The 22,472-nt window shown below is 34.7% G+C and overlaps 2 protein-coding genes across 2 annotated transcripts in view; one reads left to right on the forward strand and one right to left on the reverse strand.

The window, feature by feature from the left end:
* LOC125670755 (heat shock 70 kDa protein 12A-like) overlaps positions 1-22,472 on the forward strand; it is a 61,427-nt gene that overhangs the window by 25,829 nt on the left and 13,126 nt on the right. Inside the window, exons 3-4 of the mRNA XM_056163660.1 lie at positions 14,662-14,928; positions 15,197-15,362. Coding sequence (XP_056019635.1) covers positions 14,662-14,928; positions 15,197-15,362 — 433 coding nt within the window. The remainder of the gene's footprint in view (positions 1-14,661; positions 14,929-15,196; positions 15,363-22,472) is intronic.
* Positions 9,531-11,988, reverse strand: LOC125670760 (heat shock 70 kDa protein 12A-like). The gene is made up of 2 exons (XM_048906124.2): positions 11,142-11,988; positions 9,531-10,975 (listed from the first exon to the last, which is right to left on the reverse strand). The coding sequence occupies exons 1-2, from the start codon at positions 11,287-11,289 to the stop codon at positions 9,903-9,905; spliced, it is 1,221 nt and encodes a 406-aa protein (XP_048762081.2). The 5' UTR covers positions 11,290-11,988; the 3' UTR covers positions 9,531-9,902.

Raw genomic sequence — 22,472 nt, forward strand, 5'->3', positions numbered from 1 at the left:
CCCTTTACCAAGTTTCCCTTCATTTACACAGTGTAAGGAATGGTAAACCAAAATCACAAAACAAAATGCATAAAGATCAAGATATTTTCAAGCGTAGGAACTTCATTCATGAATACATAAATACATGTATTCAGAAAAATCGCATGCATGCATGCATTGCAGGACTATAACATTTGTGTGTTTTAACGTTTCTGTAACATGCTATAATGATTACTTTGAGGTTTGAGTGTAATTTATTCATAAATATTTTAATTACGTAGATCTGGCGCAATGGCCATACCGCTGTACGTAGTAATTTCAAATTCAAATGTATTCGATAAGATGTTAGTATGCATAAATCAGTAAAATTCGTGTTGAGCTTTTATTTGATTTGATACAATGTCAATATACTGTAATGCATTAGTAGGATATGCAGAAGACAAGAGTATAAACATTTTCTTTTTTCATTATCAGTATCAATATCTATATGATCACGAAAAAACATTATATAATTTATATCCGGATTCATTTATACCGATTTAGATATCAATAAAAACAAAACTGCATAGTTTGGGAGAGGGTTCTAATGAGTCTGACGAAATTAAAAGAAGGAACCTAACATTTGCATTCAAACTAGATATACTTCAACATGAATTCATTTCTGCTCTGACTGAAAGCATGATTCTAAATTCGGGAACGAATCTTGCATACAAAATAATTAATAGGGGAACACATCAATTCGAGCTCCTTTGGAATTTAATGAAATGTAGATATGCACCTTTCTTTCAACAGGAATTGATATGTTGTTTCAGGCACGAAAACAGGGGGTTAGGGTGGGCAAGGAAGGCTGGTCTGCTTTCCCCACTTTTTTTGACAATTTACTTTTTTCCCGTTATTCTAATATACAACGTAAGTATTTTCTACATGCACAGTTCAAACTAATATTTTTTTTTAAATTTGTAATGAATTCAATTATAAGCATCAACTCCTGTAAGTTTCCAATATATTGTCAATCACAAATTTTTAAATAGCTGGAAATTTTTAATGCTTGAAAGCTGACATTTATATAAGTGATCAATTTTCTTTCCTTCTGTGAAATGATTTATTATAAATCGAAGTAGGACGGTCGCTCTCTCTCTCTCTCTCTCTCTCTCTCTCTCTCTCTCTCTCAATGAATATGGACATACAGAGACCGTAAATAATTATGTGGTTCCAAAAGAGACGACAAAACTATATTTTCGTTTATGAATTTCCTTTCATATGTGTCTTTGTGTAATGAACTGTTTATTATGATTGCAAATGTAATACACGCATTTGCACACAGATGTATATTTTCGATCATTATTCCCTTATTTGTATATCCAAGTTTGTATATGATCATCGAGAAATTTTGAATTGTGCACGCAATATATCCAACCAGATATTAGATTCCCCATTTCTATAAACTGCAAAACCTCGACCAGACAAGCATTCAATGCAGGAAAAAATTTCGACTCTGACATCTCCCCTGATTGAAGACACACTGTTTGGCACGGGTGAAGTGTGTCGCAGTCTGTATAATGGAATGAGAACGTGTTGTAAAGTTCTAACGAGATACAAATGGAGTTTATCATTTTGTTTCGTGGATTTATCAGAATAAAGAGAATCTAATATTTTCGGTAAGTGCACATCTCCGATACCTGTTGAATAGACGACCGTATTTGATACTTTTTTGGCGATTATACCTTGTACATTGCATATTATGCATATGGCATGCACCTTTATTTTGAAAGAATTGATATAAATAATATATTTTATGTTCTTTGCCTATTCCATTCTATCAGTATGTAATTGGCAAATGATTTATCCGCATTTATTTTATTACAAAATGCAAATACTTGCATACACTTATAAGTATGCAAGAAAAGCTTTTTTTTTTTTTTTCTTTTTTTTTTTGCATTTTTGTCAAACTTATCTAACCTTCCAGAATGTTGCATTAGTATACAATCAACATTTTGTAATTTTGAGCAAAGCATAATGTTTTAAAATGTTATTTTATTTGTTTCTCATTCCCTATATATTACTATCGGAGATGTGCACTGGTCGAGTCCACCTAGAAAAATCACTCAGGTGTGACAATCACATTCGGGGTATATACGGGTAGAGTAAATTAGGCTACCTGAAAGAAATATGGCGGATAAGATGAGAAAGGTGTACGTATTTATTAATTCATGTCAGCTTTAAAAGTCCCAATAAGCCCTTGACTCAGCCATTTGTCAGTGCCTCAGAGGTCTACCTAAATCAGCGTACCGTGACGCATTTTAGAAATCCATTCAGAGTTTGAAATTATCGAATGTATTTCAAACTGCGGAGAATACTATCAAGGGATGTAATGTTCATTTCACTATTTGAGTCGAATGGGTTTGAGTTATCGTACAATACACATTACATATCAAACAGCCCTCATAAGTTGGAATACATGACTGAACCCTTCTATGACGAAGAATGTTGCTTATGTAGACGGCATCTATTCCTTTGTTTGTAAATTTGAGCTTAAGGAACTGGCGGCATGATTTGGAAGGAATATCATCTATGACCCGTGCTATTTTAAAGAGCCTGTGATAGGCAACATTCATAACCATAGAGTTCAGCTTTGAAACACTCAAGCATATATTCTAACAATCCATGATAATTATTATCAATCGTACCCATTCCTAAGCATAACCTACTATATTCTCTTATTATTCATGTAATTGGATGCAAATTTCACTACTATTATTGGGTGACTATCTCTACATGAAAGAGCCAAACCGTTTCCCTCTCGAGCTGGATTACGCGGTAAGCATAAAAAGATTGCACAGACGCCTCGATCGCTATATAAGATAGATAAGGTATACACAAAGACTAGTAACTAAATGTCCATCAATTTCTAGCATCCAATCTGAGATTAATTTCTCCTGATTGACAAGGGTTCACAGACCAGGTAAATTTGAAGGCGGTGCTTATTTTCTCTGTCTTTAAGTGAACCTTTGGTTTCCCCCACATAAATTTACAGGTTAGTGTTATAACTCAATAATAAAAATTTATATTTTAAGACCAATGTTCCATCAACGTTTTATTCAAGACATGGTGTTAATCGTAATTAGGACGTCGGTGACAACCCTCATACTCCTAAAGCATTGAATGATTGCTGTATGAGCAATAACGGAATGCAGAAAAGCAAGCAGGAAGATGATGTGGCCAGCATCAAAACACCCTAATTACAGGAAGGTGATTCTTTAATACTTTGCTTAGTATTAGTATATTTTCATGTTTTATCCAAACAATAATCACATAGTTTATTGTAGACAGCAGCTATAGGTAGTTCACCTGAAAACGTGTACTGATTTTATTCAGGTTATTACTTTCTATATGTAATTAGTTTTTACGTCCTGCGGAGTGGACGCGTTCTCCCAAAAATCATACCTGTGGAAAAAATCAAACTTTTAGAACTCATTTCTTATTTGTTCTATATTTCAAATTACCGTTCCTTATCTTTCTCCAAGTTCCAATGTAGTTATAGGAAAGATTGTCACAACGGAAACATTTTCATCGCTTTAATCATCAGAATATTCAATAACTGCATTATTTGATTTTCATCCTTCAAAGTTTGAGAAAGATCAATCTTTGTATTGTACTAAATTGCAATTTCGTCTTTTGTTCGATTATAGAGATATGTTAAATTAATGGCTTTTTTTAGTCAGCATTTCGCAAATTATATGGTCGTTATAACGATCTAGTTCGTCAATACAACCTACCATTGGCTCAAATGCTGTCTGACGTGATTCATACCGGTTGTTAAGCCGTTCTTGGCTCACAACGGGTGTGACCGGTTGACAGGGGATGTTTACTCCTCGTAGACATCTAATCCCACCTCTGGTGTGTCCAGGGTTCTGTGTTTATCTCTCTACGTTGTATTGCTGATCTTCACCTTTTGTTATTAGCAGTTGGAACAGTAGATATCGTTATACAACATAAAATGGGAAAATGAAGACAACTTTTAATGTCTGTGGCGGACCATGGGGAGGAACCAAAGTGGATGAGAGCTTTCTCGGTTTCTTGGACGACATATACTCAATCTGTTAATACTCTAAAACAGGAATGCACAGTGTAGGTCTGCGTATTTAGAGTTCCTACAAGGTTTTGAGATGAGAAAAGAACAATTCAAAATGAATGCAACAGGAAGGTAACCTTAACGATAATCTTTGAGTATGTGTCATTGTTTCATTCTTAAAAATCTCTTTTAGAGCATCATAAAAATATAGTCCAATTTCATTCCAGAAACTTTGGTAAAATTCATTAGGCAAACTATCGAGACCAGGTGATTTATCACTTTTCATACCAGAAACCGCCTCCGTACATTCTTCGAAAGTTGGGGAAAGTTCCAACATCTCTTTATTTTCATCACTTAATAGTGGTATAGTTACCTCTGACAAACAAGTGTCAATGATTTCATCATCTAAGTTTTTACTAGTATATAAATTTTGATAAAAGTCAACCATTTCCCCCAATATTTTATTAGGTTTTTTTTATCTTTTTATTGTTTGAGTTTAGAATTTCTGTAATGACATTTGAGTATTGATGCTGTTTTTCTAAGTTTAAGAAATAAGAAGTACTTTTTTCTCCATTTTCTATCCATTTAGCTTTTGATCTTATTTGTGCGCCTTTAGATTTTCTATCATAAATACAATCTAACTCTGCTTCTAGAGTTTTAAGTTTTTTGTAATTGAAGTCTTCAGGTCTCCCAGTTTCTAATTTTTTTTATTTCTTGCTTAATTTCTTTAATCCTTTTTTTTAACCGATCTTTGTTTAAATATTGAAAAATTTATCGAAAATTCTTTTACTGCGCGTTTAATTTGTTCCCTTTTATCAATTTGGTTTAATGAATTGCCAATGTTGTTTATGACGTTTTTAATTCCCTTTTTATATTTCTCATCTTGTAAGTGTGATACGTTTAATATCCAGTACCCTGGTCCTCTCTTATCGTTTGAAGTTATAAAGTGAAATTTTAAAAAATCTATGATCAGACATTCGAGATCCTTTGGAGTGAGTACCTGGAATTTTTCTTATTATCACTCCGCTAAATTTGGGACAAAAGTTATCATTAATGAAAACATAATCTATCCGACTTTTTAGATTATTATCAGCATCACCACACATATCGGGATAATTTCTTTTCCAGAAATCAATTAAATCAAAACTATTTACTATATTATTAAGTCAATCTATACTTTTGTCATGTTTATCATTTAATTGACAGTTGAAATCTCCACAGAGAACTATGTTGTCGTTTAAACAATTTTTTAAAATAAAACTTTTTAAATACTTGAAAAAATCACATCTTTTACAGCTCGTATATTAGCATATATTAACAATAGAAAATATACGACCCTTTATATCAACATTCAAAAGAATTTTCCTACCATCTAAAGACCTTTTAACATTCAAAATTTCAATATCAAGATTTTCTCTAAATAAAATTGAGACACCTTTACTAAATACTGAGTCGCTGTAGTTATGGAATGATTTTCTTTTCCAACCAAGATTATATTTACTTTCATACTTTTTAACAAAGTGTGTTTCTTGTAAAACTACAATATCTATTTTCGTTTCTAATAGCCATGAATATAATAATATTAATATTTACATCAGTATTTAAACTTCTAACATTTACTGATATAAAATTTATCTTTTCCATGGTGTATAGTGTCAATATAATGAAATTTTGATATAAATACAATTAAGTACATCAAACAACAATTGGTAGTACTAATGTATCTAAACATCATTACCGTAATTTCAAAATTCAGTCCCTAGTGCAGTCCGTTCAAGTTCGTATCTATTATACGTGTACCGGGAATCAGTTCGGAGTCTATCCATTCGCGGATTCACCAGGGTCAGAGTCATTTTCCGATGACGCATCACATCCTGACGTGGATTCGACTTCCGTTTCAGCGCGCAAAGAGCGAAACATATCGGCGATATTTTTCTGGGATTTACCGTGCCTTTTCTGGTGCCTAAAACTTGGCTTGGGATGACTCCATTGGTCGTTCTTTTTGCATTTTCTGATTATTATTTTTTTTTTTTGCCACTTTATCAATGATTTGTCCGAAGAGATTCTGACCGGGCCAATCAGATGGTTTCGTGTCTTGAGTACCTGTCTGGTCAAGTCCTGTCCCCCACTTGTCATAAAAAGTAGACTCGGCGAACAGGGTATCCTCTTTAACAGATCTTAGCTTTTCTCTGAATCTCTCCACTTGAATGCATTTATTTTCTATTACTTCTTTCATAACATCCTCAGAGGATTCGTTCCACTGATCATTGATTTTCACTTTATCACCAATCCGTTTGGCGGAAAACACATATGTAGCATTTTGAATTGATTTGGCAGCATCCTGGTCCCCACATCTTAAAGCTTTGGAATAGTGGAAAGCGTGTTCCGCGGATTTGTGCTATACTCCAAATACATTGAGTTCGTATGGGGGAAAATTTGAAAGAATATTGTTCTCACCATTGAAAAATACAACATTTTCTTGAATTTGATAAGATGTGCATTTTGAATCTCCTAGTTTGTGACCAGACGTTTTACAGACTCTACATCTAGGTGTGTGTTTACAGTTTTTCGCATTATGCCCCGTTTCCCAGCATTGGTTACACGTAAGCTTTCTCTGAATTTAGGTTGACTGTAGTGGAACAGTAGGAAGCGAATTCCAGTGGAGTAATTTACTCGAGGTAAAACTTTTCCGTTCTCAAAGGGTTCTATATACACAAAGCGGTTCCCATTGAGAATGCTTGTCATTTTGCTTTTCACAGAGTGCCGTATTTTTTCATACAGGATTTTGCTTTTTAACTTGACACCAAGCTTATCCAAAAGCTCGATCACGGCAGACTCATCGATGAAATGAGGTAATCCTCAAAGGCGAATTTTCAATGTGTTGACTGTAGGGTCGTGATTTCCTGATGAATACGGGTTTGTATTTTAAAAAATGACAAGGAAACACTTTGTATGGATATACCCTCCGTAAGTAGTCTTTCCCTACTATTTGGGGTTTTCACATATATACGCTATGGGTTCCTGTCAAGCTGAAGGCAGTGAAGCGAGTTGCCAATAACTTCCATAACACACTCCATTAGCATGAAATCAGTAACCCGATTATCGTCACAGCACTGAACATCAGAGTCCTTCATATATAACGGTTTTATTGTTCTATCGAGCAGCTCGACCATGATGGGCAGTTTACAAACGATACAGGTGAACTCAGGTGATAATCACTCACCTCGTACGACCAATGGATGATATATACAAATCCAAATATATACAAATCCAAATTTGGAAAAAGAAAAAAAAATCACATATATACACTCACATTGAACATCCCTTAAAGTATGTTCTTGCAAAGAATGTTCAAAGTTCCGAAAAACGGCGATAATTGTCAAAAACACAGAAGCAAGGCAAAAACACGTCTACCCTGTTTTGCGTCACGTGACTGAAAAAACTTTATTTACTGTGGGATTTGCATTAAATAAAGATAAGAAATGTATATTTCATTGCACAAGCGACTGAAGTTCAAGAAAGATTTCTAGAATCACTTTGTGTGACACTGGTCTCAAATTCGGAAGAGGCGAAAGTCCAAATATCTAGCCTCGACAGATCTCGCTCAGATTAATAGTTACCCATTACTTTAAGATTTAGTAGTATTAGAGATAGGTGTGTGGTTCACATTATCTGAATTTAATTAAAGTTAGATGTTGAATCTGGTTTCTTACATAACATATGTGAGTAGAAATAACATTTGATTTTAATGAGATTGCGTAGTACCTTTACTTGTTACAAAGTTAATCAGTAGTGTTTTACATATTTGTAATGTAGACTTCTGTTTAATTGTTATTGTTCTTAATATTTTGCTAACTATTGAATTTAGTTCATTGTTCTTGTTTTATGGTTGTAAATTACAGAAAACTGAGTTATTCTCAAGTACTTCATTTTAGAGTTTGATGGGTGTTATTTTATTTATTACTAGATTATTGAAATGACATGTTTTACGTATTGCTAAATTTCTAAAGATGTAAGTTTCTTTATTCATTTGGAATTTAATTGGGTTACAACTGACTGAAATATTGATAAGAAATTTTAAGGGATTAAGAGATCATATATTTCCACAAGTTGGGAATCTGATCAATATAAATTTTTGTTAATTAGTGGAAGTAATTTTATTAAAAGTCACATATTCTGAGTTATCTCTGAATCAGACTTTACAAAAGTAGTTTTTGTGAATTTACTTGGTTCTGAATTTATTTTGGGAGAAATTGAGAGGGAATGAATTAATTCATGCTATTTTGAGGAGGTTATTTTAATTCATTTATCTTGTAATAAAAGGGCTATTGTAATTCAATAAATTGTGAAACTTGAAGCAGACTCTTTATTTTTATTTTGGTACTTAATAGTACCTGGTGTCAGAAAAAACAATTTATCAATATTTGAACTGCACCATCCTGACAGATTGTTCAAAGCTGTTCAAAGTGTAGCGTCCGCACGTTACAGTAATTTGGAGACGGCCTTTTTTCCCAATTTTGATTTGTAATTGTGGTCTATATTTACCACTATGTAGTTCATATATTGATATTGGAGTGTATGAAGATAGTATGTTCAGGTATTTCACAAGTCATAATATGGTCTACATTTGAATGGTAACTTTACTTTTTAAAAGGTTATTGTCCCCCACCGCTATGCGAAAGAGGACATAGAAATACCGGTGTCCGTCCGTCCCACTTCACTTTGTGGACGCAACTCCTCCAAAACCGCTCAACAGATTTTGTTCATAATTTGTAGGATTGTTAGTCACCATGTGTAGTTGATCATATTTTGGCACAATTTTGATTCGACAATTTTGACAGGAGTATGGGACTTTGTTGAATTTGTACATGCTACTCTATAGGAACACTTTGTGGACGCGACTCCTCAAAAACCGCTTAATGGATTTTGTTCATATTTAGTGGGATTGTTAGTGACCATGTGTAGTTGATCTTATTGTGCCACCATTTTGATTCGACAAATTTTATAGGAGTTATGGGACTTCGTTGAATTTGTACATGCTACACTATAGGAACACTTTGTGGACGCAAATCCTCCAAAACCGTTCAACAGATTTTGTTCAAATTTTGTAGGATTGTTAGTCACCATATGTAGTTGACCATATTGCGCCGTCATTTTGATTCGACAACTTTTGCAGGAGTTATGGAACTTTTGTACTTCAACTTTTTTGTGGCGGTGGGGGACATGGCAACATGTAGCAATCTGGTCAGTACTGTTCTCTTCTTTGGATGAGATTTTGCTCCTTGTGATTATTTATGTAGTCCACATGTGGATTGTAGTCAGATTGTTGTACAGTTTTAACCATTTATTTATAAAAATGTTCACATTTGAAACTTAGTTTTACCTTTACTTGTTAGAACATAAACACTTTTTAATATGTATTGATCATATAATATAAACTAGCAATAGTTTTATGGTTTTCAGATTAAAGTCATTTTCTAAAGTGAAAGGTAACTCAAAACATATTCCTTACATATAAAAATTAAATGTTTTACAGTTTAGGATCATTTTCTAAAGTTTAAAGCAATAGTTCTAAAGTTTAACACAATAATAATAAAAAAATCCCAATATATAGTATTCTACATTGAATGATTGCTGTATGAGAAATAACGGAATACAGAAAAGCAAGCAGGAAGATGGTGTGTTCAGCATCAAAACTCACTTATTACAGTAAAGCGATTCTTTCCCAATATTCTGCTTGGTTTTACAATATTGTCATAGCATATACATGTATAAAGCATTTTCATGCATTGGAGTTTGAATAAGGTTATTGTATTTCTCGACATCCTCCAGAATAAAAGAAAATATGAAATCAGTTTAAGAAATCAACTCGAATTGTCTTAATTCCTTGGTTATCTTTCAAACGGGCAATTATTTCTGTTCCGGCAAACTCCAGTTCAACAGTACATTTATAATGAACCGGAAACCCGTTCTCAGGCACTTCAATTTCTATTGTTCCATGCTCTTCACAGCCATTATCAGTGACATATCTTGGGTTTTCGGACTCAGATCTAAATAAAATGCATCGAATGGGTTTGAATTGCTTATTTTTTCTGCCTTCTTCGTTGAAATATTCTTCCAACTCATACGAATTAACATCACCGAGTTTTATCATATCACCTGCATGGTAAAGCGCTCTAAAGCAGTGTTTACACCACACCTTTCCTTCCTGTTGAACTTTCTTACTTTTATCATCTCCCTCTTCAAATGGCCTCATTGTCTGGATGCCGTAAGAGTACTTGCAGATCCTAGCTTTGATTACGTTGTTATCATGTCCATAAAGCACTGCTCCGTTGAGAATGGCAACGGATGAATCAAACGGAACAAATACAGGTATATCTTTAGCATATTTTCGTATTTCTGTCGTCATGGCAGCAGATTGAGCCAAACCTCCTACAGCCAACACACTGCTAATATCCCCATGTTTTTGAAGAATCCGCTTCATATCTTCCAATACGATTTTAGAAATCGGCAAAATGAAGTGTTCCACAAAAAATGAGGACGGGAAGAAAAGTTTTCCTCGTTTTTTAACTTGAACACAGGGATACCGACTCTCTGCTTTCCGGAATTGATCTTCTAATTTGCATTTCCATGTGTCTTCTGCCAATTGTTTGAGGACTGTTGGAATCTGTAAAAATAGAGATTTGTCCTTTTTGGGGTCAATTGGACGTTTCTTTTGCTCGAAATCTCTTATTAATTGCATGTAATCCGATCTATGTTCTGTTCTAATTTTCTTCATATTGTCTTCTCCAAATACTTCGTCCAGCCACTGACAAAAATTTTCATTGATGTGCGTTCCACCAAAAGGTCCTCCGCTAGCTCGCTCTACAATATGAATCTCCTTCTCACTTTTTATTTCGATGACGCTAATATCTGTTGTGCCCCCTGAAAATCAATAGAAATACTTTACAGCTAAGGAATGGTGTTGGTTCATGTGTTTGTATCCAGCTGAATAAAATATCATGTGACACATTAAGAGAAATGACTTTTGAAATATCAAAGACCAGAAATCGATGTCAATTTAGATTAAGAAATCTTTGATACCCTTTACCTCCCATATCAAACACTAAAACTTTTCTCCCTTTCTGGAGGGCTGTATCTCCTTTACCATCTGAATCGTTTGTAGTATCATTTATGGCGTGTAGTTTCTGGTATCTACAATAAAGAGCTGCAGCCTCTGGTTCATAAACAAACATCATATCGTTTGCCTTTATCCCGGCCTACAAATCACAAATAAGACAGGCTTACCTGCGTTTACAGGTGAATATTGACGCGTTGGAAAATAGTGGAGTATGAGAGATTTCTGTTATGCTCAATGAGTGCCAAAATTGATTCATAAAACTTCAATGTGCATGATTGTATTTGAATTGTTTCATGTTGATGATGAATCAAATTTCATTTTATGAACTAATTTCACAAAACTTGATGGCAGAATATAGTCTTGTTTCTACAACGAGATAAAGCAATTGATGCAGCATTGGCACTAATATGAATCCATGCAATATGACAGTCATATATGTGTTCAACTTTCATCTAATTGCATCAGTCAATGTTAGTGAATGTTTTCAATTATAAAGAATCATTTTCAATATTACAAGTTTTAATTGGTATCATTATATCAACATCGAAACCGGCTTCCAATCAAAATCTGGTCGGCCAGCTTATCTGCACATGCTGCATATCATATTGTTTAATGACAAGTTCAATGGTATCACAGATATTGCAGGCTATTCTATAAAAAAAAAATTATTGCCAAGAAACCATTACCTATATGATAAACAGAAATATAGTGAATGTCAAACAGACTGCTAAAATATCGTATATCGCGATCGGATGATTTCGGCGAGCGTGAAATTTTAATTCCGATGGATGAGGAAACATCGCCAAGAAAGAAAGATAGATAAATAGATAGATAGATAGATAAACTATGAAGTTTATATTCATAACATATCAGTGATTTTATGTAGGTGACACAGACGCTGATATGGATGTTGCAGCAAAGATGCAATACCTTTCTAAACAAGTCAACCACCTTAAGGAGGAAGTTGATACCAAGAAACTGAATTCGCGGGTAGCCACGTGGAGAAGTCCAGGAGACCTCGATTCTTTGGGCTTTCCCCAGTTAGATGAAGAAGACATTCGCAACATTACATATGGGGTATACCAGCTTAAACTAGCAAGCAGTTACGCAGCAGAACACTTCCAAGAGGGAAGCGATATTTTGATACACAAAGAAGACCCGCATCTGCTGCGAATCAAAATTCAAAGTAGACATATTTCAGCTAAAACGTATTTTGTTTGGATCCGTTATGATGAGTCAAGTATAACTGCATGGTATTGCCAATGTAAAGCTGGGGCTCGGGTGGTGGGGATTTGTGCTCACATTGCTGACGTGATCTGGTTTCTAGGACTGGGTCACTACAAAGAATCCTTTAAATCTGTTCAAAATTGGGGGAGATATGTTGATGATGCCACAATTTTTCCAGAACCAGTGGACGAATCCGATTCAGGTGATGATCCCATTGAAGAGTGAATGTTAAAGACTGTACGCGAATAGTGATGACGATATGCTTCTAAGTTTCTCCAGCGTGAATAGTGATGATGACATGCTACTAAATTTCTCCAGCGTGAGTAGTGATGATGATATGCTGCTAAGTTTCTACAGCGTGTATTTTTCTTTCTTAAAGAAAGAAGTGTTAAAACATACCATATCTTTGTAACTGGTCGTTTAGATAAGCGCTTCTTTTTTTAATACAAGTGTGTTATTATTGTAAATTTGAGTGAGACAAATTGTAGAATTATTGTAAATTACAGCATATAAAGGTACCTACAGCTATAATGTACCCTATCACTTGGTTATATAGTTATTTAAATTTAGAATACAGTACATGGTGTTTTTCATTTAATTCCGTTCCCGTGCGGTTTCCGTGAGTTTTTTGGGGTTTTTTTTCATTTCAGGTACATACTCGCTATTCTTTTAATACAGATTAATGCAAAGGATTTCACTCCGATGGTATAGAACACATACAAAATGCTGACTGGTAATATTCATTGAATGAATAAATGTTGCTATAGAATCAATAAATACAATTACACAAATCGTCCTTCAAATCGTAACATCCGCCGCATTGTATCATGGTCAATTGATTAAAAGTTTTGAAAAGAGTCAACTACAATTTTGAAACAAAAATCATATTGCACATCGATTAAATAAAACTGGAAATATTTAGCAAATTCGACGGTTTCTATCAATCATAGCATAACCTTCCTGTTTATGACGTCGCGTAAAGTAACGTAAAAATGACACAACGTCATCATAAACTATCTTGTATTTACATACACATTAATCATGAATAAAGCTTCGTATGAACATATGATAATTATTTTATGAAAATACATACCCTATGAAAGAATTTTGAGGAATATTATCCAATTTGGACACGGGGCCGAATTTGGCCTCAAACGAACCGAGTCCTTTGAAGTCCCAAAACGTCTTAAATCAGCACAGTTAAAATGTATGACTTTTCAACACTTTACACGACCATTCCTCAAGATAAATTAAGACTAGATATTTTGACATCATAGACTGTTGCTTCTTCAACAAAAGTGGAAAAAGGAAATATTCATATCTAAAGATCAGTCATCTAAAAAATTACTTTGTTAAACATCACTGATTTCATGCACAAATACTCTGTGGTTGAAATTAAGAGTATGCCGCAGTTTCTCATTAACAATATCTTCGTAGTCAATTGTGATCAGGTCTTCCAACAGTCTGTTTGAATTCCCAAGGGCACGAATAGTGCTCTTTTGTTAGCTGACCTAATTCTTATGAGACAGAATCTATTCAAAGGCTTCTACATGACGACAAAAAATCTTCAACTCGATATTTAGATATGCAAGAGCTTGTTCTGCGTATAGTCAGTTTTTAAATCGAGGTAAGCTACTGACAAACATGTTGATGGTACAGGGATTTCAACAGTCTCGATTGAAGTCAGCATTTCGCAAATTCTATGGTCGTTATAACGATCTAGTTCGTCAATACAACCTCGCATTGGGTCAAATGCTGTCTGACGTGTTTCATACCGATTGTTAAGCCGTTCTTGGCACACTGATTTTGACTGCGGATAACTCCGTTTACCTGATCAGGATATGGGGGCTCACGGCGGGTGTGACCGGTCAACAGGGGATGCTTACTCTTCCTAGGCACCTGATCCCACCTATGGTATATCAAGGGGTCCGTGTTTGTCCAACTCTATATTTTGTATAGCTTATAGGAGTTATTAGATTGATCACTGTTCGTTATCTTCACCTTTCATAGATAAATACACAATTGCAATAAACTGATATTTTGTGACGTCATCAAGCGAGGGATATAAATCATCATACTATTTTGATACTTCTCATCTAAAGCAACATTTGAGGATCTATAGAGTCTGTTACCTTGTTATTTTTCTGAATTACTTACTGGCATTTACATCGATCAAGTAATTAAAGACGAACACATTTTCTTGCGGGATGTGAAAATGCTCTGTGATGACATTTAAGTTAAATAAAGAGTTCTTTTATTCCAGGATATATCAAAACACCAGTCTGGAAGTAATGGTCTGTTTACCGAACAAAAGAGAGACATGGAAATAGGTGATATAGATGACAAAAAGATGTCCTTCATGACAATCATTGCTCACGCAATTCGTTATCTAAAAGAACATTTACTTAAACAACTAAAGGAGAAGAATGTATTGGACACCATCACAGTTGACGGAATCTTCTGGGTCATTACAGTTCCCGCCATTTGGACGGACTCGGCCAAACAGTTTACAAGAGAAGCAGCAACGGAAGTAAACGAGTAGTAGTTTTTCACACCCGTGCATCATTCTCATGAAATAAGTCAATAGTTATATGTTCTAATTTTTCGGAATTTTTATTTTAAAAAAGTAAATATCATCGCATCATGTACCCTTTATCAAACATTAACACACCATGGACAAAATAAAATGTTGGATACATATCACAACATATCACTAAAATCACTTCGGTGATTGAAAACGAAACATTATCTTAGAAGAGTTTCACAGGAAAATCTTAAATCTTTCTCTCTTTTGACAGGCCGGTATCCATGACGATCAGTTAATGCTAGCCTATGAACCGGAAGCTGCCGCCTTGTATTGTCGTCTTCTCCCTATTGACAAATTTGAAAGTGGAGGAGAGCACCAAGAACTTGTTCTTCGGACTTTTGAACGAGGGAAAACATTTATGGTGTTAGATCTCGGTGGTAAGTCTCGTTAACATAATATCGGAGGTACAAAACTTCTCGAGGTAGCCTAGTGGTTAGCATGTTCGCTTTTGCAATCGCGAGACCCGGGTTTGGTTTTCGATCGCGATGCCTCATTAGATTTAAGACGCCAATAATAAGCTGTAGGTTTTCCTTCCCCAGGCGCCCGACGTTATACGTAAATCAATTGGTTAATCATTTAGGGTTTAGCACTGTTTTCGAAATATTTCAGCCATTTTACGGTGGTTAACTGAATGAAATATAATTGGTTTTGAAGACTTTTTGAGCTCCCCTGACGGTTCCAGTGAGCCTATTCTTTTTCGAACATCACACAAACGATATTTTACATGCCACGTGGGTTGTAATCCTTGACATGAGTCACCCTTTAATGTACCATGCAACAGACTTAAAAACTAAAGGATACAAACAAGTGAACGTTATAACATTTTATGAATATAAGCAGTTCTATTAAGATGTATTCAGATTTGGTCATTGGAGCAAGTACTGTCTGACGTGTTTCATATCAATTGTTAAGCCGTTCTTGACACTATTTCTGATTACGGATTTCTCCATTCACCTGATCAAGATATAGGGCTCACGACTGGTGTAACCGGTCGACAGGGGATGCTTACTCCTCCTAGGCACCTGATCCCACCTCTGATATATCCAGGGGTCCGTGTTTGCCCAACTCTCTATTTTGTATTCCTTATAGGAGTTATGAGATTGATCAATGTTCGTTATCTTTACATTTTCATCCAAAATCGTATTTTGGTAAGAATTGTAATAGTATATTTCCAAAAACTTCTTAAATTCATTGTACATTATCAAAATCTTTATTACGTATGGGCAAAAAATCAGAACTTTCTAAAAGAATATTACAGTTAATGGACAGTTACAAGATTCATATTAAGGATGACGTTTTTTGTCAAGTAGGTAAGCATGTATCAATTTGTATTGATATATTCTTGAAATAATCGCTTCGTCCTGTCATTTCAGTGCAAAGTTTACATTTTTATTTACTTTGTTCTGAATAGAATAAGTGAATGTTACGGATATGACGCAGAGCTAAAACAAAAAAGACATCAGATACAACATAATGCTGTTATTGATGACACAATAGGTCAAACTTTATGACACTTCATGTAAAATCTGATAGCTTATTCCCCGTGAGTTAAACAAAATCCTCCAAAGGGGCATGAAACAACATACAAGCAAATAAACAAAATTCAAGTAATACATAATATATGTATGCCTCCTATGAGAAGCAGTGAAAAATAACCCAACACTGTAATGTAGTTTTGTGGAATATGTCATTTATTGAATGATATACGGTAAATTGTTAAGTAAAATGTATAACAAACCATTAAAGGGATGGAGGGTCACTTGAATAAATAATACCTGCTGAACCAAAGTTTGAAACTTTGCTTTTGTTTTGTTTTGTTTATTCCAAATCTAAGATAAACGATAGTTAGGTAAACTAACTTTAAATCATTCTCTTGATACAAATGTCGATCGGTTTCAAAATAATTCATGAATGGTTTTCTTATTGATATATCTATCTCATTTTGCTCAAGAATCAAAAGGAAATATCAGGATGTTGCCTGATGATCTTCTATTAGTATTTGTTAAAAGATTATCAAATTCAATTCTTTTAAGCAGCTTTTTCACATAAATGCCATTAAGAAAATATCTTGTTTTGTGTCATACGTCAAATACCTTAAATTCCTATAGGTTCTATATTAAATTAGATGCAACATTTTAAAGTACTAGACTTTTTAAATATCCTGTCGAATCATATTTATATGAATGGGCTTTAAAAATCTAGTTTCCCCTCGATGAAAACATTTTGAGCTAATTGTATATCATATTTATTGATTACCTCATAAAACTCAATATGAATGTATGCCTCAATGCCTAAATAAGTACCCTTCATATTGCGCATATACTTGTATCACCATCTATTTTCTATATATGAATACAGCGTACCTTGTCCAATTGACTTCTTTTTGAGTCTTTGCTTATCAAAGTAAACATACATGTATATTGAATTTGTTAAACTGTGTTGAAAGCTGTACCATGGTATTCAAAATAAAGAAGCGATGTTTGTTTGTACGGGTTTTTTTAAGTACCATTGAAGAATTCTTCAATAACGAAACGACGTCAATGCGTTATTTATGTTGTTCTGGTGTCACCTGTCGAACCCTTTACAACATATGAACTATTTTTTCATAATGCATTCATTTCATGTCTGCAGAAGGTACATTATAGGTTCGTCATAGAAAGGGAACTATTTCTTATGCAACTCTAAATTCAGAAGATTTAGATCGGTTAGAAGTAACCACTTATTCGTGTACCTTAGTTGAAGCACACCACAAAAATCTGACCTATGTAAGAAAGAGTGAAGGACCCATGACTATCACCCCTACTGTTGTGCATGCTTTGGTCGAAGAAACAATCACTACCTATGTTGTTATCTTAGATGAGAGGTGGAGATAACGAACAATGATCAATCTTATAAATCCCATAAAGAAGACTTTAAGAGTAGGTCAAACACGGAAATAGTATGACACGGCGCCGTGTAAAATATCTAACCAGAGCGTCTCAATTCCGAAGTGAGCGCCCCAACGGTATCAGGACAACTCGCCCCTAAGACAACTCACCCTCAAGATAACTCGCCCCATCATCGGGACAACTCGCCCCTAAGAAAACTCGCCCTCAAGACAACTCGTCCCCTTCTCTTAAGATAACTCTCCCCTTCATATCATAAATGTTTACAATTATTATTTTTGGTCTAAATACAAGAGGTGTATTAGCAAAAATTAATAAATTTCTTAAAGATAGTATATACATCACAAAAAAGACATGTTCACATAAACACCGAACTTTTGTATGCAAGACGAAATATTTTAGTGAAAATTAAGTGTTTGGGTTCAAATTCATCATCACTTTTATGTACATGTAAAATATATAATTTCAGCGTAAGCAAGTAAGCGTTTGGTAGGGAGAGTATTAGCTTGGTCTACGGCTGACGTACTATAATTATCTATAATCTGCGTCTGTTGTTAAATCTAATTGTTTGATTTCCCCCAAGCTGTTATCAATTTACTTCAAACGTTAAGGTACTCATCATCAGAGTACTTTTCACTTTGAAATCGCCGTGTAAAAAGAATCAGTAAAGCAAAGTCGTTATAAAATTTCTAACATGGTAATTTTCTGATTTTTCAACGGGAATTAGTTGAAAAACGCATTAAAAGATAATTACATGTATCAGAATATTCATGCAGCACTTTTACACTTAAATATACTCTATCGATAAAACACACACACCTCCCAACCCCTCAAATATTGTCTCAGTATTGGAGGCATTTAACCAATTACCTCAAGATCAGTAAATATAATTTTCCTTGCTAAATGAATTATGAAAAATATCATTTTTTCTGAAATGCACTAATTAAATATGTGTATAATTTCTATTAGAATTTACCTTTCGTGTTAAAACATGAAATAAAAAGACGTATCTTTATGGGGTTAGAAGTGTAAAAAAAAAATAATAATTGTACAATTACACACACACACACACACACACACACACACAAACACAAAATGAAAATAAGATGTGATAATATATTTATATATAATATTGGGGGCGAGTTGTCCCAAGAAAAGGGGCGACTTGTCCTTAGAGAGGGCGAGTTGTCCAGAGAGAGGGGGGGGTGTCTTGGGGGCGAGTTGTCCAGCATTCGCCCCAACCACTAGTTTATTGTGACATATTTATAACGGAGGTAAATGAAGTTTATTTTGAGAGTAGATAAAGTTTGGGTTTTAAATATCTAATTTCCCCTTGAGAAAAACATTTTGAGCTAATTGTATATCATATTCCTTAACTACGCCATAAAAACTCGATATGAATGCATGTCTCAATGCCTAGAATGTATGTAACATCCTTCATATTTCACATATACTTGTTTAGTCATCTATTTTCTGTATATGAATACAGTGTACCTTGTCGACTCGAATTTGTTTTATTCACTGTCTATCACGGTGAACTGAATGTGCACGTGATTGATCAAAGATGTTGAAACCTGTGCCATGATATTCAAACTAAACAGAGAGAATTTTAAAAAGAAATAATGTTGCTTTACGTACCATTCAAGAATTCTTCAATAGCGAAGTGACGCCAATACCTTTAGATTAAGTATCACCAATATTGACCTATGTGTGACGCTTAAGAGTGAAAGGCCCATGACTACCACTTCTACTGCAGTGCTTTTAACAGTCACCACTGTTGATGTCTTAGATGAGAGATGGAAATAACGAACAATGATCAATCTAATAAATCCCATTAGGAATACACATTTTAGAGTTTTTAAAAACACGCATTTGGCATGATGCGGCGCCGTGTAGAGTATTTAACCGAAGTGAGCACCCCCAACCACCAGTCTATTGTGATAGGTTTACAAAGGAGACAAATGAGATTTCATTTTCAGAGCAGATAAAATTTAAACAGGTTTAGAAGATATATTTTGATACATAAATATTTACTCATTTTAATCGTAGAAATAAAATACAAAGTCATTGTGGCCCGCTACAAATTCTAATGATAATTTGACGGCCGTAGTCATCAACGCATCACACGTTCTCAAAATTGCTTCTATTGAAATCAATGCAGGTGCCAAATATCCATGATACGAACACTAAAGCATGAATAGATTCTGTCAAAACATTTGCTGGCACTTATCCAACACGTTCAGGGGAGTGTTTTGTAAAGAACAAATCATAGAACATACTAGTATGGTGTGTCTGTTACATTTTGAAGAAGACAAGAGTCTGGCTCAGTTTCCCCACTTATTCCGGAACACGTATTTTCTATATAAAACACAAAACCTACAGGTACAAAACGGGAATTACAACTACAACAATACTATACAAAGAGGGATAACTCTAAACATTATTAAATCATCACACCCTTTCCTCTGTTGGATTTGAAATTTAGTTCGTAAGAGGCATTGCACAAATTTGACTACAATTGAATTACAATTGACAATTTTGACAATGATATTTAAAGTGCTTTCAACTATAACAAATAGCAATGGATTTCGGGTATTACTATGAATATACAATTTAAATATTATATGAAATGAATGCTGTACCTGTAAAGAAATTGATAGACATACAAAACAAATATACACTGTCAAACATTGACCTTTATGGTCCGAATGAACAATAAGAGAATCATTATGACCCATCGTTTTTACGCCGATACACATAATTCTTTGGACGAGTTTGTGTTGTTCTCTGACATAAAGGACAAGATGGTGACATATACATTTTCTTTGATTATTAGTGAGATTAAACAATATATTTAGTGGAAATTAAGACAGTTTTCCCACTTTTAACTATTGATATTGACAGGTCATATTTTGACACACTGATTTTGACTAAGGATAACTCTGTAGATCCAGATCAGGATATAGGGCTCATGGTGGGTGTGACCGGTCGACAGGGGATGTTTACTCCTCCTAGGCACCTGATCCCACCTCTGGTGTGTCCAGGGGTCCGTGTTTGCCCAACTATCTATATTGTATTGCTTATAGGAAGTTATGAGATTGATCACTGTTCGTTATCTTCACCTTTCATGAGAATGGAGCTACCTTAAAATGCTTTAATTTCAAATAATCCTTGGTGTTCTTAGTGTGTGATTTTGACTGCTTGATCTTTAGTAGAATATTTTTATTGGTAATTATAGGTTCATCCCTTTTAGTGTTCATACACCTTTCCATTTCTGGTCTATTAGATCACTTTTTGAAGTGTTTCATAAGCTTCACTTGCTCCTTTAACTTGACTGGATTCCACTGCTTTTGAAATTGATTGAACTATAAGGAAGTTGACATACCGTTCTGCAATATTTGCTTCATGAAAATGTTTTTTGAATTGCAAAGGTATTGGATGGCGGGATCTTTAGTCTGGATTTCTATGTCCTGGCTCTTATCTGATCATCAGTTTGTATGGCTGTAGGCACAAGTCCCAGTGCTATATTTTCAGAACAGTCTTAACTTTCTGTAATTTTATTTTTAGCAGTTTGTGGTCTGTTATGATGTTTCAGTGCTGAACCACAAGGGAAAATGTCCACATGCTCGCATGCCCACGCCATAGCCAATTATGTCTGGCTATAGCATGATTCTGTGTATGAATTACATTTCCCATAGCTTGATATTTTGCTCCTAATCTTTTTGGACTGGCACCCATCGAAATGTCTACTTCAACAGACGAGTCGTAGTATGTCATCAATGGTTTTACTTGAAAATTCTTTCAATTTGATGAAATTGTTGTCCATCTTCCCAGTTCCGGTGTCCTTCTGGCGTGTCAGTTGCCTCAGTGGTTTAGTAACTGTTGCATAGTTTTTGGATGAAACGTACTGCGCAGTTTGTTATCCTTAAGAAGCTGTGCAATTTGCTTCATGCAATAATGGTTGTTTGTTTTGAGAGTTTTCGCCTTCTTGGACTTTGGGGAAACTCCATCCTTGGAGAATACAATACCACAAATGTTTTTTCTGGTTTTGTTGAGCTCGAATCTGTCTTTATTCATTTTCGACCATTATACTAAAGAGTTTTGATGGTTTCTACCACGACTTCGTCGTGTTCTTATTGTAGATTTTCCGAACACAATAATTTCATAAGATATATTGTTGGCATTGACAATCTGAATAACACTTTTAATTCTTTCCTCAAACATTTCAATTACTGAGCATATACCAAATTCAGAACCTTTCATTTGAACAATCCAATGTGTGTACATGTATGAAAGGTGAAAATAACGAACACTCATCGATCAATATCATTAATCCTATAAGCAATACAAAATAGAGAGTTGGGCAAACACGGACCGCTGGACACATCGGAGGTGAGATCAGGTGTCTAGGAGGAGTAAGCATTCCCTTTCGACCAGTCACACCCGTCGTGGGCCCTATATCCCGATCAGGCAAACGTGCTCTACAATGAATGATAACTCTAAACACAAATATTAGATCATTACAGTATCGATCTGGGTCCATGTACGACAGTTTTCCGGTCAGTCTCACTTTCATTAGATATTTGCATCTTGGCTGATCAT

Source organism: Ostrea edulis, chromosome 4 (genome assembly GCF_947568905.1).
Source record: "Ostrea edulis chromosome 4, xbOstEdul1.1, whole genome shotgun sequence".
Classification (NCBI taxonomy): domain Eukaryota; kingdom Metazoa; phylum Mollusca; class Bivalvia; order Ostreida; family Ostreidae; genus Ostrea; species Ostrea edulis.